This window comes from Polypterus senegalus, chromosome 13 (assembly GCF_016835505.1).
Source record: "Polypterus senegalus isolate Bchr_013 chromosome 13, ASM1683550v1, whole genome shotgun sequence".
NCBI lineage: Eukaryota > Metazoa > Chordata > Cladistia > Polypteriformes > Polypteridae > Polypterus > Polypterus senegalus.
The window spans coordinates 17,648,947-17,667,634 of NC_053166.1; the positions used below are offsets into that span (position 1 = coordinate 17,648,947).

The 18,688-nt window shown below is 39.2% G+C and overlaps 1 protein-coding gene across 3 annotated transcripts in view; it reads left to right on the forward strand.

Moving 5' to 3' along the window:
• LOC120542238 (teneurin-2-like) overlaps positions 1-18,688 on the forward strand; it is a 1,685,504-nt gene that overhangs the window by 1,166,047 nt on the left and 500,769 nt on the right. For all 3 annotated transcript variants that reach the window (XM_039774544.1, XM_039774546.1, XM_039774547.1), the window contains one exon: positions 8,584-8,821. In XM_039774544.1, coding sequence (XP_039630478.1) covers positions 8,584-8,821 — 238 coding nt within the window. The remainder of the gene's footprint in view (positions 1-8,583; positions 8,822-18,688) is intronic.

Below are 18,688 nucleotides of genomic sequence, written 5' to 3' on the forward strand. Positions count from 1 at the left end.
CATATCACAAATTCATCACAATATAAAGCTACAATATAACCTGAATCTCACAATAACAAGTTTAAAACTTTAACATTTTGAAAAAGTGTACAAGTTCTGTTAACAAAATTGAAATGACAAAACGCCCTTTTTTTAGTCTACCTGTTGTACTTGTGACAAATAAACACATTCTTATTTTTTAAGTAAATTAGAAAAAATGTCTTCATGGCCTGAGGTGTTCTGGGTTTGGTTGAGCTGTTTTGAAAGACATGCCGGTTAGGTGGACTGGTGATGCTAAAGTGGGCCCCTGATGTATGCGCGCATTCATCCTGTAATGGACTGTCGTCCTGACCATTGATTGTTCCAGCCGTGTACCCAGTGAGCTTCCCTGCATCCCTGCGCTGTGTGTTTAAGAAACAGATGAATTGATGTAACGTTAAACCACTTTTAATTTTTTTATGCACTTCATCAGAGACATTTTTGTTTATTAAATAATTTGTCATGAGGTGTGTGTGACACGTGATTGAGTTTTGCTCTGATTAACCATCGCTGTTTGTTCAGGTGGCACACAAGATGGCAACACAACATGCGCACGCAACTTTGGGGTCATTTAAATAGATACTTGAGGATCTGTCTTGCCAACAGGAGCGGCTGTTTGACATGTAAAAGAGAAAAATACAGAATGCAAAGTATACAAGCTAAATTTGAAACAGTAAACTAATCCATAATTGAAGTCACACCTAATGTGTCTCTGTTATTTTAAGGATAGACGACATGCAAGAGAAAGTTGCTTACTGACAGATGGATTTCTTACCGTATTGATTTATTATTAAAATATTAAATGAAATGAAGACATAAAAAGGTTTGAGGAAAAAATACTCTTTATTTGTGTTTTGCTGTGGTAGGGTCCCAGGGTGACCCTCTTCCTCTTTATAACGTAGGCCATAACAGAATACCCCTAATCCTGTGCTGTTACCATACTTTCAGGATTGACTGCTATCGTACTCAACACTTCCTCCATTATTTGCATCTCTAACATGAGAATATTAAGAAGAGTACCTCAACAGGCAGGAGAGAATGTCACACATTTATTCAACTATTATAAATAATATGTCCGTAATTTATGTAATACAGAAGGAATCTTTGTTTTAAGTGTAGGCGAAGTGTAAGTAAGAGTTGCATGGGTTGGATTTAATTATCAGATTCATTTGATTACCAGCATACTTACATTAACCATGATGTGAAACTTTTAAGGAAAATGAAAATCTTTCCTGGAGATTTATTTTAGTAACAGTGCATCTGTTGGGGGCCACGCCCCCCTGTTGAGCTCCGCCTATCTATCTCTCTCTCTCTCTCTCAGCAGCACACACCCTCTCTCTCTCTCTCTCTCTCTCTCTCTCTCTCTCACTCTAAGGTGCCCGCCAGTGTGCTGTGGTCATTTTACACTCGTACAAAACATTCAGCCCCTGTCCCCTCACTTCTTTCTTTGGGGGCACACATTGTTCTCACAAGACTTTCTCCTTCAACCTCCACATCTCTTATTGGACATTAAGCTTCTTTGTGCCAACCTGGTAGAGCCCCCGACCCCACAACTAGACTCAGAAAGCCCAAGCATCACAATATGGTCTGCAATTAATCACCACTGCTTCTAGCCTCAACCAAGGCCAGATTAAGACCCCAGCGCAGGCAGGCCCCTGGGTGACTTAGCTACTTGAGGGAGAGCTGGTTATACTTTTAACAGTGCAGCACGTGAACACAAGGTCATGTAATGAAGCGTGGTATATCTCATTTTTGATTTCAGCGTGACACTTGATTGCTTCATTACCCCTTTGGGGGCCCTCAGTCATTTTGACATGCAGATACTTGATCCTTTCATCGAACTGGACTCGGGGGGGATTGTTGAAAGTGCCTCTTGCTGTCACGGGTTCCCAGGGAACACATCTAAAACACCATAAGGGAAAGATCTGCCCCTGGACTCTCCATATTTGACAAGTTCAGTCGTGGCAGCGTTTGGCCAAAGAAAGCACAAGTCCAGAGTTGGGGAAATTTAAACATCCTTGGGGGCAGGAGGAAAAAATCTAATGGGTTACCATTTGGACTGAACCCCAAGCAAGTAGACTAACATTTATATTTATTTGCTTAGCAGGCTTTTTGATCCAAAGCAACTTATAAAAGAGGACAACATAATCGAGTCTGGGAAATGTGTAGGATTAAGCGTGACATCATAGTTTAGACTGAATTGTTAAAAGTTCTCACCACATCCTACAAATGAGGTCTCCTCCAAAAACCCCAAAGGCGTAATGTGTGGACTAACCTGAACCTGACCAGGAGTGCACAAATGGGCCTGTTCCTGCCATGAACTTGTGTCCCCTGCTTGGCCAGTTTCACTCCTGCTGCCTGGGACTCTGACCAGAGAAAAGATGGCGCAAAAAAGCGAAGAAGTTGAATACCCCGTGGAAGTCAGAGAAAAGCTGTCTACCTTGGAAAATGTCTTGATATAAAGGTATCAAGACGGATTGGTACAGCTCCTCTTTGAAGACGCAAAGGGCAGAAAACTGAATAGTGGAGCTCAAATTGGAGATAAATGTCTGCCATGTACTGCTGTGTGTTCTTGAAAATATCCAAACAAGGTTTATCTTCCATCATATAACATTTCCTGACATTTTGACTGTCGAAATCAGGTTTCTGCTGGTAGTCAGCCAAGCAGACAATCTTTGCCTGTGAAGCACGGATCAGTAGTTATACAGAATATTAAGTGCGGAAGGAGCTTTAAGAGACGGCTATAGATTTTGGTCAGAGGCGAGCAGCTGTTCTGTCAACACAGCTAACGCTCAAGAAATCACTTCAGACAAGCGGCGGCCTTCCAGGCTCCTCCATTTCTTTCATTTTTTTATTATTGCTTTAGTTTTAAACAAAGGTTATCATTTCAAAAAGTTGGTCTCTTATGTCCCACCTTTCAGATCTTACTATTAATTACAGAATAAGGTGTCTCTCCTATCTGTCCATTACATATTGGCTTTCAGACTGTCATACCTATTAACTATATAGCATCTTTCATGTCTGTCTTTCGATTAGTTGTGTAGTGCCTTTCAGATCTAGTTATTATTTATATGGAACCATATTTGCCTATCATATAGTGTTTAGATCTAATATTTATAAAGAACCACGTCTAACTATCAAATAGTGCATTTTAGAGCTAATTATATACTACCTTACATATGTATTTTATAGTGCCCTTTATTGTTAATGAAGAACCATATTTGTCTTATATACTGTATAACACCTTTTACATCTAAGTACTATATACACTGTCTTTCATATGTATTATATTGCACCCTTCAGATCTTTTTATGCCATACCTATTAACTTTAGGGCACCTTTCATAAGACTTTTATACAGTGCTTTTCACGTCTCTCAATCTATTAGTTGTGTAGTGCCTTTCAGATCTAGTTATTATTTATATGAGGCCATATTTGCCTATCATATGCTGATTTTAGATCTATTATTTATAAAGAACTACATTTAACTATTACATAGTTCCTTTTAGATCTATCTAATTATACACTACCTTTCAAATGTATTTTGTAGTGCCTTTTATTGTTTATGCAGAACCATATTTGTCTTTTATATAGCATCTTTTACGTCTAATTACTGTATACACTGTCTTTCATATGTATTATATTGCACCCTTCAGATTTATCTATGCCATACTTATTAACTTTATAGCACCCTTCATAAGTCTTTTATATGGTGCTTTTCACAACTTTCTATTTGTTGTATAGTGCCTTTCAGATCTAACTATTATGTATATAGAATCATATATTTCTATATACAGTGCCTTTTAGATCTGTCTAAAAAATACTTCCTGTCATATTGTTTTGCAACCTTTAAATCTGTCTAGCTGTCTGTTACATTGAAGCTTTAAAGATTAAGGTTATTGGTCATGTGTACTCAGAACAATGAAATTCTTATTTGCATTGTCTCCTCAGAACACTTTGACAAAAGTACAATAAACATTAATACATAACATGCACTTATAATGCGTGTGTGTGTATATCTATATATCTATGTATATATCTACAGTAACTCTATACATCTATAAATATCTATATCTATCAATCAATATCTATATATATATATATACATACAGTATATCTACAGTTTATTTATACATCTATAAATATCTATATCTATCTATCAATATCTATATATATACAGTATATCTACAGTAACTCTATACATCTATAAATATCTATATCTATCTATCAATATCTATATATATACATACAGTATATCTACAATATATGTATACATCTATAAATATCTATATCTGTCTATCAATATCTATATATATATACATACAGTATATCTACAGTATATCTATACATCCATAAATATCTATATCTGTCTATCAATATATATATATATACATACAGTATATCTACAATATATCTATACATCTATAAATATCTATATCTATCTATCAATATCTATATATATATACATACAGTATATCTACAGTAACTGTATACATCTATAAATATCTATATCTGTCTATCAATATCTATATATATATATACATACAGTATATCTACAGTAACTGTATACATCTATAAATATCTATATCTATCTATCAATATCTATATATATACAGTATATCTACAGTAACTCTATACATCTATAAATATCTATATCTATCAATATCTATATATATACATACAGTATATCTACAGTAACTCTATACATCTATAAATATCTATATCTATCTATCAATATCTATATATATACAGTATATCTACAGTAACTGTATACATCTATAAATATCTATATCTGTCTATCAATATCTATATATATATACATACAGTATATCTACAGTATATCTATACATCCATAAATATCTATATCTGTCTATCAATATATATATATATATACATACAGTATATCTACAATATATCTATACATCTATAAATATCTATATCTATCTATCAATATCTATATATATATACATACAGTATATCTACAGTAACTGTATACATCTATAAATATCTATATCTATCAATCAATATCTATATATATATATACATACAGTATATCTACAGTTTATTTATACATCTATAAATATCTATATCTATCTATCAATATCTATATATATACAGTATATCTACAGTAACTCTATACATCTATAAATATCTATATCTATCTATCAATATCTATATATATACAGTATATCTACAGTAACTCTATACATCTATAAATATCTATATCTATCTATCAATATCTATATATATACATACAGTATATCTACAATATATCTATACATCTATAAATATCTATATCTATCTATCAATATCTATATATATATACATACAGTATATCTACAGTAACTCTATACATCTATAAATATCTATATCTATCTATCAATATCTATATATATACATACAGTATATCTACAGTTTATTTATACATCTATAAATATCTATATCTATCTATCAATATCTATATATATACAGTATATCTACAGTAACTCTATACATCTATAAATATCTATATCTATCTATCAATATCTATATATATATACATACAGTATATCTACAGTAACTCTATACATCTATAAATATCTATATCTATCTATCAATATCTATATATATACATACAGTATATCTACAGTATATCTATACATCTATAAATATCTATATCTATCTATCAATATCTATATACATACATACATACAGTATATCTACAGTAACTGTATACATCTATAAATATCTATATCTGTCTATCAATATCTATATATATATACATACAGTATATCTACAGTAACTCTATACATCTATAAATATCTATATCTATCTATCAATATCTATATATATACATACAGTATATCTACAGTATATCTATACATCTATAAATATCTATACCTGTCTATCAATATCTATATATATACATACAGTATATCTACAGTAACTCTATAAATCTATAAATATCTATATCTATCTATCAATATCTATATACATACATACAGTATATCTATACATCTATAAACATCTATATCTATATAAATATATGTTGGGAAGATAACCCGGGCGTCCTTGTTTAATCAAACACAAACTCAAAGCAAAGCAGGCAGGCCTGAAATAGAAACCAAAAATAAGCAAAACAGAGAGTCGTCAGGTTTGACAGTAAGGTTCTGTGTAGTCACAATATAGGAGCTCCATCCTGCGGTGTGCTCTGTTCACAGAGTGACTCCTCCGTCTGCAGACGCTCTAATTTATAGGTGGAGGACCAGAAGGGGCGGAGTCAGTGTCCCTCACTGGGTGTCTTCTTGGTACGGTGGCTGAGGTCTTGATTAGATTCACCGCCCCCTATCATCCCAAAGTGGTATTACGTACCTCAAATGAGCCCAGAGGATGATCCACTGATGCACGTGTGTAGCAACATACGGTTACACAGTGACGTGCAAAAGTATTCAATCCCCTTTCTGCATGACAAAAGATTTGTACACGTATCTATCCATTCAGTGTTTTTAATGTGAACTCTTATGCCATAACAATACATCTCCAAAGTCAAAATAAACCATTTTCTGTAAATACTGAACTCAAGAAGAACAACTCCAGCATTATTGAATCCTTACACATTGATGCTTCATCGAGATTCCTTTTGCTGCAATAACTGCCTCCATTCTTTTGGGTATGTGTGTATAGCCCAGTTTTGCTCATCGTTCAGGAGGGATTCTTCCCCTTTCTTCTTGGCAGAATTTCTAGAGATCCTTTAAGTTGGTGAGATGGTGCCTCTGGACAGCAGTTTTCAAACACTGCCACGGATTCTTAATAAGGGTGAACATCAGGTCTTTGACTTGGACATTCCAAAGCATTCACCTTTCCATGTTTTAGTCATTCCAGTGTCACTTTGCCCTAATGTAGAGAATATGTCCTCAGTGCTATAGTATATCACAGAGTGGATGTGCAGCAATGTTCAAAATGGCCATCAATTTTGTCTCTTCATTAACTCCAGCAGGTCCAGAAGGTGTCCCATAACTGAGCCTGGCTTCTTATTCAGCTTGTTGATTCGGTGGGCCCCTCGTGAAGTCATGTTACCACCCCAGCCCACCACACTGGCCATCACAGAACATGTAAAGGGTGTCAGTACCCACATTAAAGCAGCTCACTCTCCTAAGACAAAAGAGTCTCCTCTGTCATTTCTTATATGGCTCCTCTGTGTCACAAGACCAGTCCAGCCTCTCACTGTTGTGGACCCTCAAATTTTTGCAGCAATGGATTAATTGCAGAAATCCAACATTATTCCTTTTGTCTTACTTAATTTTCTGCTGTTGTTTTAGCTTTAAATTTTATCAAATGCAGTAATCCTAAATGGTTCTTTCATTATCATTTTTGCTGATTGCATTGGTTTTTAAATTTAATGAACTAAAGTAATTAAACATTTTTCTGCCTGTCTGCCTAATTACCAAAGTAGAAAATCTTCCTCCCAGTCTGTTACAAATGCAGATATTTGAATTCCTTGAAAGTATTTCTTGCTTTTCTTGACTGTCAAGTGATGACACTGTTGTGATATAGGGGTCTTCAAGATCTTCATGTGACAATGATCTGATCCGAGGGGCACTCAGTGCATGAGGGAAGATAGATAGATAGATAGATAGATAGATAGATAGATAGATAAGGCAGTATATGATAGCTAGATAGATAGAAAAATCAATATATAATAGACAAATAGATAGATATAGAAGGCACTATATACAGATAGATAGATAGATAGATAGATAGATAGATAGATAGATAGATAGATAGATAGATAGATAGGAAAGGCACTATATGATAGATAGATAGATAGATAGATAGATAGATAGATAGATAGATAGATAGATAGATAGATAAGGCACTATATAATAGATAGGTAGATAGATGCGATTGTCGAAGACTTGAGAGGCAGTCAGTTCACGTTGTTTGTTAGCCTTGATTTGTGGCATTGCTGTCCAACAACATGCATTCAACTGTCTGTCCATTATCTGTACCTTCTTTGCACAGTTGTGGATTATGGAGCATTTGGGTCATGACACGACCCAACCCAAACAACTCTATAAATCTATCCATCCATCCATCCATTTTCCAACCCTCTGAATCCGAACACAGGGTAACGGGGGTCTGCTGGAGCCAATCCCAGCCAACACAGGGCACAAGGCAGGAACCAATCCCAGGCAGGGTGCCAACCCACCGCAGACTCTATAAATCAATCAATCTTATTTTCATAAAGCACTTTTCATAGTAACCACCATCAAAAGCGGCTTTGTGGAACAAACTAAAATATAAAACATTATTTTAAGACACACACCTGAGACAAAATTCTCAATAGGATGGAATTTATACTTTATGAACCTTTTACTTTTTTCTCCACCAATTCTAAAAAAGATGTCAGTCTTTGTTTTATATCGCAGCTTTGGCAATGATCATCATATAAAGGTGCTTTGTTAAACAGACTTGTGTTCTTTGCATACATTATTCCGAGCATATCTTACAAATGAAGGATAATGTAATATAGCACCTTTACTGGTGCAACAAGGAATAATGACTGTCTTCATGTCTCCTCTTCCAGGTCCTCCGAACCACCACAGCCAGTCGACCCTGAGGCCTCCTCTGCCGCCGCCTCACAACCATCAGACGCTGTCCCATCATCATTCTTCTGCCAACTCTCTGAACAGAAACTCCCTGACCAACCGACGGAATCAAATCCACACCCCAGCTTCGGCACCCAACGATGTGCCCACAACTCCAGAGTCTGTCCAGCTGCAGGATAGCTGGGTGCTTAACAGCAATGTGCCTCTTGAGACCAGGTAATCACTCTTTTTTGTTTTTTTTTTTTTTGCTCTCATCTAATGTGCCAGGAGTCCCAGGATGGTTGTTGTTATTTTATTTTACTTTTTTTAACAATAAAAATAGTGAGATTGTGCTAGAGTTGTGGCTCCAATGAAGATGACCAGCCAGGTTAGTAAGCGCATGGTATGGTGTTTGTGGTTGCCATGGTAATCTCTGTGACTGGTCAGCCATGTGTGGTGGTCCTATTTCTGCTATTCAGTAGCCCACTCTTTCATTTCCCTTTGTGCTTTTCTCTGGTTTTAATGGAAAGCAACACCGGACTGATGTCCTGGCTGGGTTAGATTGCTTTCCCATTCCTGGGTGGGACTATAAAGTGGATAGACAGAGTGAGACAGTCTTCCAGTACACTAGATGGCAGTATCCCTGGACTGGTTCACCCATGCACACTCCTGTAGAGCATACTGAGAACTGTAGTCTTAATGGAGAACCCTGCTGGGTTCAATGGGTGCCTCCAAGGGGAACTACAGGGAATGTATGCCCTAACTTTGAGGGGCTTCAGCCTGATCTGAAGGTGCTTCCTTGATGCAGTGTCCTGTCACCAGAAGTATTCACAGGTCCAGCATAAAAGGTGCCTCCTTATCTCACTTGGGAAGCTGAAGTTGTGTGTGAAGGAAAGAGGAGTGGAGAGAAAAGAAGGAAAGAATTGTGTTTTGGTTGATGTTGATTTAGATGAAGCTTGTATGAAGGTACTTAGTTAAATTAAAAATAATGTTTATTTGAACTTGGGCAGTTGTGGTTTGATTGTGTCTACCCATTGACAATGCTGCAATCTGATGGCAAATTCTATCTCCTTTTATTGTCACAAGCCAGCCTTTCCAAACATTCGTAAACAATAAAGTGCAATGCATTTGTCATTCCAACAGATGGCTTTTACGAATGTCACACCAAATGGCATGTAACAGATATATATGCACTGCATCTGCCATTCCAAAAGATGGTGCATCATAAGCATTTGGAGCTATGTTGCTTTTTATGACACGTTTGTAATACACTATCTGTTGGAATGACAAAAGCAATGCACACGCATCAGCTACATGCCATTTGGTATGGGATTCATAAACGTCATATCAATGTTTGTGATGCTCTGTCTGTTGGAGTGACAAATGCAATGCATTTTATTGCTACAAATGTCTGTGATGAGCCATCTGCTGGAATGATAACTGCAATGCATACATCTCTGTGATATGCAATTTGGTATGGGATTTGTAAAAGCACTGTTACATTGTGTGCTGTGACATCTGTTGGATTGACAAATGCAATGTATTTTATTACTTCATTCAATACAAAATACATTACAATAGATGATGCACTGCAGATATTAATGTTGAGGTGTGCGTGGATTAATTAGATTTCAGTCCATCTTAAATGGGTAGCACAGGTAGAACCTAATAAGACCATAACTGGATATAGCACCAATCACTTTTCTATATCACCTTTTACATGAAGGCATTTTCCAACTAAAAAACAGTTCACTCTCTAGAGCCGCCCTCCCAAGCTTTGATTAGTGAAAATGCCAGTTTATATATCAGCGTTTATTTTATGTTCAGTGTGTGGCACACAAATTAATATATGAAGAAATTATAAATACATAAATAAATAAGAAAGTACGCTCTTCTGATGAGGGCCTGTAGAAGCCTACTATGAAGCAGTATATGGACAGCCGGTAGCTTGAAGGAGCGGGATGGGGTCGGGATGCTGCCGCCGAAGCCTTTAGGCTCAGCTGTGTGCCGACGGCGTGCGTCGGATCGCAAAGTGTCGTGGGAATAATGTGGCGCATGGGTTGTCTCGGTCCCCAGGCGAGGCGGAGCTGGGTAGCGTGCAGGACGGGACAAGGGAGCAAGCAGCTGGGAGCGCATGAAGACTTTAATGGCGGGCCACACACGAGCCATCGGCGTTTAGACCCTGATGCTAATCTTCCGTCTCTCGCAGCCCCAGATCGCTGCAATATATTTCTTAACAAAATGTAATTATTTTTATTTTCATTTATTTATATATTTATTTGTTTAGTTAGTTAGTTAGTTATAGTGACTGAAATATGACTCCATAGATATCAGCTGGTGAAATGAATGGTGCCAAATGTCCGTGTTTAAAGAAGCCGCTCGTTTACGCTTTTGAACCCTTGTTTTGGTGATTTTATTTGACCAGCGGATCCGGTTATGGAAAGAAAGAGAGAGAGAGACGTGGGTACTTGACTGAACAAATTAAGTATTGTATTTTAATTAGTAAATCTTTTTTTTTTCTTTCTTTTTAAAACAACTGCCACTAATTTAAGCTGTAATAGCGTTACAAAGAGCGTTACAATTATCACAAAAAGGAAAGTGGTAATTAGTAATTTGGGAGGTTTCTTTTCAAACGCAAGGATTAAAATTGTAGAGTAAAAATAGTAATTTCCTTAAGCAAATCAACAACTCGACGATGCGCTCATGTTACGCGTCACACTGTCTGTCTGTCTGTCATGAAGCCACTCCCACTCGCTGTGGACTGGCTTTATTTAAATTCGACACACTTTTTTTTCAAGGATTTTTTTTGGAAAAGTTGCGTTTTTGTTGAGATTCCCGGAATGGAGGGCGCTGTGCTGCGGTGGGTTGGTGCCCTGCCCGGGCCGGGATTGCTTCCTACTTTGCGATCTGTGTTGGCTGGGATTGGCTCTAGCAGACCCCGTGACCCTGTGTTCGGATTCAGCCGGTTGGAAAATGGATGGATGGATGGATCGAGAACGCTGTATATACGTTTTTGTAAGCTCGGAAACTACTGTTAGACAGCATTGGTGTCTGTCCCTTTTAAAACAGATATGTTCAGTGCGACGTCGACTGCTGATCCATTTACTCATTCAAATGTATTTTCAATAGCGTAAGCTCTAACCAGGTAAATAACTCTCCTTCACGTCAGCTCTGGAAATTGAACCTGTAGATGCTTTCATGTAGCGCCTTTCTGTGGTAACTGCTGTCCCCAGCACGTTATGTCATCGGTACAGTTAATGCCATTTTCTTCAGTGTACTTAAAATTAACAGTTGAGAAACAGGGTTACTTACCAGTAATCCTCCGTTATAAAAGTCTGCCGCTGAAAATGACCAGACCTGGATATCCACATCCACTCCACTCGGGAAAGTGTTCTTCGATTTTGGCAGATGGAAAGCAAGCACGCTGGAACTTTCGACCGGGAAAAAATACAAACGGCCCTCAAACGCGGCACACGAACAACCTAAAATATTAGGTTAACCGAAATAGGATTTGTATGTTTATTCCCTCCACCATAACTTACTTTGGTACAAACCATTTTTTTTACTTTGAGATCTGAAACCAAATATTTCAAGCTACAACACTAAATGACTACTCCTAACTTGCTTGAAAGAGTAAACTTACATTGAATGAACAACATCAATGTTATGCTTTTTTCAGCGTCGAGGAGACTGAACATCCAGTGTCATGATTTATATAGCGCCTTTCCTTAATAAGCACTGTCTCTAGGGTGTCTTGTACATATAGTATAGTTGATATTTCATTTAAAGTGAACAGCAGAAAGCTTAATTAATCTCACATGGTCAAAATTAACTTACAGTGAATTATTTTATATAGTGCCTTTTCCAAGACACTTTGCAAGTACATTATAGTTGATTCTGTCAGTACATTGTGGACCCAGCTACATTTTCCTCCTAAAGCTGAATGGTGCATTGTTAGTGAGGCTGAACATACAATCATATATAGTATAGTGTCTTTCCTTAATAAACACTAGATAGATAGATACTTTATTAATCCCAAAGGGAAATTCACATAATCCAGCAGCAGTATACTGATACAAAAAACAATATTAAATTAAAGAGTAATAAAAATGCAGGTAAAAACAGACAATAACTTTGAATAATATTAACGTTTACACACTCCCCACATTCCCCCCTACAGGGGTAACTGAAGAGTCGCATAGTGTGGGGTCTGAATGATCTCCTCAGTCTGTCAGTGGAGCAGGACGGTGACAGCAGTCTGTCATGAAGCTGCTCCTCTGTCTGGAGATGATCCTGTTAAGTGGATGCAGTGGATTCTCCATGATGGACAGGAGTCTGCTCAGCGCCCGTCTCTCTGCCATGGATGTCAAACTGTCCAGCTCCGCGCCTACAATAAAGACTGCCTTCCTCACCAGTTCGTCCAGGTGTGAGGTGTCCCTCTTCTTTATGCTCCTTCCCCAGCACACCACCGTGTAGAAGAAGGCACTCGCCACAACCGTCTGGTAGAACATCTACAGCATCTTATTGCAGATGTTGAAGGACACCAACCTTCTAAGGAAGTATAGTCGGCTCTGACCTTTCTTGCACAGAGCATCAGTATTGACAGTCCTGTCCAATTTATCATCCAGCTGCACTCCCAGGTATTTATAGGTCTGCACACAGTCACCTCTTATGATCACGGGGTCCATGAGGGGCCTGGGCCTCCTAAAATCCACCACCAGCTCCTTGGTTTTGCTGGTGTTCAGTTGTAGGTGGTTTGAATCGCACCGTTTAACAAAGTCCTTGATTAGATTCCTATACTCCTCCTCCTGCCCACTCCTGATGCAGCCCATGACAGCAGTGTCGTCAGCGAACTGTTGCACGTGGCAGGACTCCGAGTTGTATTGGAAGTCCGATGTATATACAGTAGGCTGAACAGGACTGGAGAAAGTACAGTCCCCTGTGGCGCCCCTGTATTGCTGACCACAATGTCAGACCTGCAGTTTACATTTTGAGGTCTGTGTGTAAGATAGTCCACAATCCATGCCACCAGGTGTGAATCTACTCCCATCTCAGTCAGCTTGTCCCTAAAGAGCAGAGGCTGGGTGGTGCTGAAGGTGCTAGAGGAGTCCAGAAATATAATTCTTACAGCACCACTGCCTCTGTCCAAGTGGGAGAGGGATCGGTGTAGCATACAGATGATGGCATCCTCCGCTCCCACCTTCTCCTGGTGTACAAACTGCAGAGGGTCGAGGGCATGGCGGACCTGTGGCCTCAGGTGGTGAAGCATGCAGCCGCTCCATGGTCTTCATCAGATGTGACGTCAGAGCAACAGGCCAGAAGTCATTCAGCTCACTAGGACGTGATACCTTTGGGACCGAGGTGATTCAAGGTGTTTTCCAAAGCCTTGGGACTCTCCCCCGTTCCAGGCTCAGGTTGAAGATACACTGTAGAGGACTCCCCAGTTCCAACGCACTGGCCTTCAGCAGTCGTGGCGATACACCATCTGGACCCGCTGCTTTGCTGGCACGAAGTCTCCTCAGCTCTCTGCTCACCTGGACTGCTGTAATTGTGGGTGGGGATGTCTCACCTATGCTGGTATCAGCAGAAGGATGGGTGGAGGATGCAGTTCTCTGAGGTGAGAGTGGGTTACTGTGATCAAACCTATTAAAGAAGTTGTTCATTTGGTTTGCCTACTCCATGTCTCTCTCGATGGTGGCACCCTGCTTCGATCTTCATACCTCCAGTGTATCCTGTACATGCAGTGCAGTTTATGCCGTTTCTCCCAAACTGAACCCTAATGTGCTAAGGAAGCCTCAGATTTTGAAATGATACATGAACTTACAGTCTGATTTTATACGGTGCCTTTTCTAGGACAAGTATATTACAGTTGATTGTGTCTTCTACATTGTGAACTCTTAACGGTTTTGGTTTCTCTTTCATAAAGATGAATGGTGCATCATTAGTGGGGAGTGGACCTGTAATGTTGTCACTTTATGTGGTGTCTTTCCTTAATAAACACTACCTCCAGTGTCTCTTGTATATATGGTACACTTTATGCCATTTTCTCCAAACTGAACACTGGCACGCTAAGCAAGACTCTAATGGTGAAAAGCTACATGAATGTACAGTTTGATTATTTTATATAGTGCCTTTTCCAAGACACTTTACAAGTACATTATAGATGATTCCATCTTCTATGTGGTGAACATGTGCCAGGTGTATTATTTTGCTACAGCTGAATGGCATGTCACTAGTGGAGGCTGAACCTACAATGTTATGACTTTATATGCGCCTTTTTAATAAAAACACTAGCTCCAGTGTGTCTTGAACATACAATACAGTTTATGTAATTTTCTTCATAGTCAACACTGGCACACTAAGCAAGTCCCTAATGGTGGAATGGTACATAGTTAGTGCCCTTTTCAAGACACATTACAAGTACAGTAAAATACAGTTGATATTATCTTCTACAAGGGTGGCATGGTGGTGCAGTGGTTCACATCCAGGTGTTCCCTGAAGATGGAGTTTTTGTCTGTGTGGGTTTCCTCCCATAGTCCAAAGGCACAGGTGGATTGGTAATGCTAAATTGTCCTCAGTGAGTGTGTGTGTGTTCACCCTGGCATCCCGTCCAGAGTTTGCTCCTGCCTTGTACAAAATATATGCTGGGGGAGGCGCCAGCTTCCCCATGGCCCTACTCAGGATGAAGCAGGTTTAGAAAATGCAATGCCTAAGTGGATTATCTTTTACATTATCAACACTGGCTAGTTAAATTATTCTCCTATTGCTGAACGGTGTATCATTGGAAGAGTTTGAATCTACCATGTTATGATCTTTTAGAGCGCCCTTCCTTCATAAACACGACCTCCAGTTCTTTAGCTCATACAGCACAAATGATGCCAGACTGTGAGGTGCACCCTTGTGCTATACAGTCCAACAATATGACCACTAGGGGGCGACACGTATCCAAACGGCAATTACAAAATGCAACTTCTCCAGCGGTAAGACACTCATCCATTGTGCAAGTTGAAACTCGACAACCATGGAACAGCGCCCAAATAAATAAAGATTTTTTTTTATATACATATATATCACGTTTTTTTCAATGATTCCGTTAGTGTTACTTTTTCACTGGAGGCCTGTAATGATCGGCGGCTCTTCGTAGCCGGACGCGCCGCCGTCTCCTTCGCTCATCTGTCTTATTCCACACACGCTGCGCTTGTTTCGCCCGCCGAAGTGCAGCCTGTTCGATTGGGCCGCCTGCTCTGCCTTAGGCCTATGAGCTCTCAGCATGGCTCCATCAGAATAATTCCTAGCAGCACTTGTGCGCCTCACTATTTTTCTACTAATAACAGTTTGTCAGGACTTGTTTTGCTCTAATTTTCTCTCTTTTTTTCTTTGCCCGAAGCTTTTCCGCCCTGCTCCTCTTTCAGCTGCTGTCCATTACGGCCCTGATCTAACGCAATCAGCAAGCGTGCAAGTGTTGCGCGACCCCTTGTTGTGCTGCACACGCGCACGAGCTTCAGCTCGACCTTTCTTTCTTTCTTTCTTTCTTTCTTTCTTTCTTTCTTTCTTTCTTTCTTTCTTTCTTTCTTTCTTTGTTTATTTGTTTATTTATTTATGATTCGGCCTCTATACATGGACGGTTTGAGCATTTTTGCTACCCTGGGCGAAGCTGAACCTGGCGCCACGCTACACCATTTGCTTTTAAGTTAGAATCTTCACTGCCTGATCTGTACGTGGAAACCTGGAGACACGGCAGAGGATCCATAACTGGGGAGGGAGAAATATTTAGGGATTGGATACAATACAGTAATTGTGCAAATTGATCATTTTGAGGGGGGGCGTAGCAACGTCAGTTTCAAAAACTGACACAGAAAAATACACTCGTGAGGGGTGGCATTCAAGAAAATGCTGATCTATTTACTCTTTCAAATGCATTTTCAATAGAGTAAGCTCCAACCAGGTAAATAACTCTCCTTAACATCAGCTCTGGAAACCGAACCTGTAGATGCTTTCATGCAGCGCCTTTCAGTAGTAACTGCTGTCCCCAATACATTTTATGTCAACAGTAAAGTTAAAGGCATTTTCTTCAGTGTGGGCGCTGGCACGTAAAGTAGGTCTCAAGTGGTGACAAGCTACAAGAGCCCAAAGGCTGATGATTTTATATTGTGCCTTTAACAATTAGGTAGAGTACAATTGATATATTTTCCACAGTGTGAACACTGGCCTGTTCAATAATTCTCCGAGGGTCCATCAGGTCCACTTGTAGAGGGAACTGAACATCTAGTGTCATGATTTTATATAGCGCCTTCCCTTAATAAAACACGTAAGAACTGGGTTGAATTTGCATGCTTTATTTATTTAAATGTACGCTTCAAGAGGTATAACTTGAATCAAGCAACCTTTTTAATACATAATATTGCTTTTAAGCCTCTGTTTAAACCACCGTCCCTTACAATAATGGTGACACTGTAGTTATAGTCATGACGAAGCAGCTCCATAAACTTGTACGTTTTATTTTAATTAAGTACATAGACGGACAAACTTAACATTATCACAAAATTCAGTTTAATTAAAGTGTAATGATTACATTTAAACATGTACCCACAATTTCAACTTACTTTATCCTCACGTATGCAAGTCACGGTGCAGCTATTCAATACAGGGTGGTCCAGATCTAATTATGGAGATCCAGATCGTCTGGATGACTTTGATTTATGCGGGGACGATTCCAGTTCGGCGCGAAGACGATTCTTCATGTCGTCATGCGCACTTCTCGATTGTCCGGGATTTTTCGGGTGATTTTCTGTGTAATAAACTTAGGTTATAGTGTAATAAAAATTGTATAATTAGATCTGGACCACCCTTTAAAGGTATGACTTTAGAGAGTTTTGTTTCCAGTGTTAGACAGACTATGGAGAACTTTTTTTAGCGTGCCAAGAGCCTCTCACAGATCAACGTTTGACAGCATTTCTGGTGTCACGCCACACTTTTTTACAATGGGGATGTCTTCTCCCATTGGTGAATCGAGCGCGATTATCCATTGGAAGAGGATCGAGCGCTGTCGTCGGAGTAACAACCGCCACGACCCCACTGGCGGCTGTCTGCGGGTCAAAAGTGGGTCGCGACCCAGTGGTTGTAAACCCTGTCATCGATGGTTAAATCAGCCTTTAGCAATGCTGCCGTGCTGATCCTTTAATTGTAGCTTGGCATGTCTTTTATTATTATTATTATTATTATTATTATTATTATTAGCACTATTTTGTTGTAACTCTCCCAGTTCCTCCCGGTTTAGGATTAGTCAGCGTCCATGAAAACAAAACTGCGAACCAGAACAAAATAAGAAACCTACAAAAGATAAAAACGGTGCATTCTATAATTTGGAAGACCACGTGTAGGCCGTCAGATGTTCAGACCAAACATCATTAGTACGTAAAAATAATAAAACAAGGAGTAATATAATCGGTAAGTTGTATTGAGTCCGAGTGTTCTTAAGTCAGAGTTTCTATTGCATAAAAATGCCGCCTCCCAAATTTTGCCGCACTAGGTGACTGCCTGATATCGACATGCATTATTATTATTATCCATCCATCCATCCATTTTCTAACCCGCTGAATCCGAATACAGGGTCACGGGGGTCTGCTGGAGCCAATCCCAGCCAACACAGGGCACAAGGCAGGAACCAATCCTGGGCAGGGTGCCAACCCACCGCAGGACACACACAAACACACCCACACACCAAGCACACACTAGGGCCAATTTAGAATCGCCAATCCACCTAACCTGCATGTCTTTGGAATGTGGGAGGAAACCGGAGCGCCCGGAGGAAACCCACGCAGACACGGGGAGAACATGCAATCTCCACGCAGGGAGGACCCGGAAGCGAACGGGTCTCCTAACTGCGAGGCAGCAGCGCTACCACTGCGCCACCGTGCCGCCCCTATTATTATTATTATTATTATTATTATTATTATTATTATTATTATTATTATTATTATTATTATTATTATTATTATTATTGTGTTCTTAGTATTCGCACTAGACGCTCGCGTGGACGCCTCGTGACCAACGCACAGAGCGGGCTCTCCCGGACTGCTTCTTCCCGGTTGCAGCGGCACATTC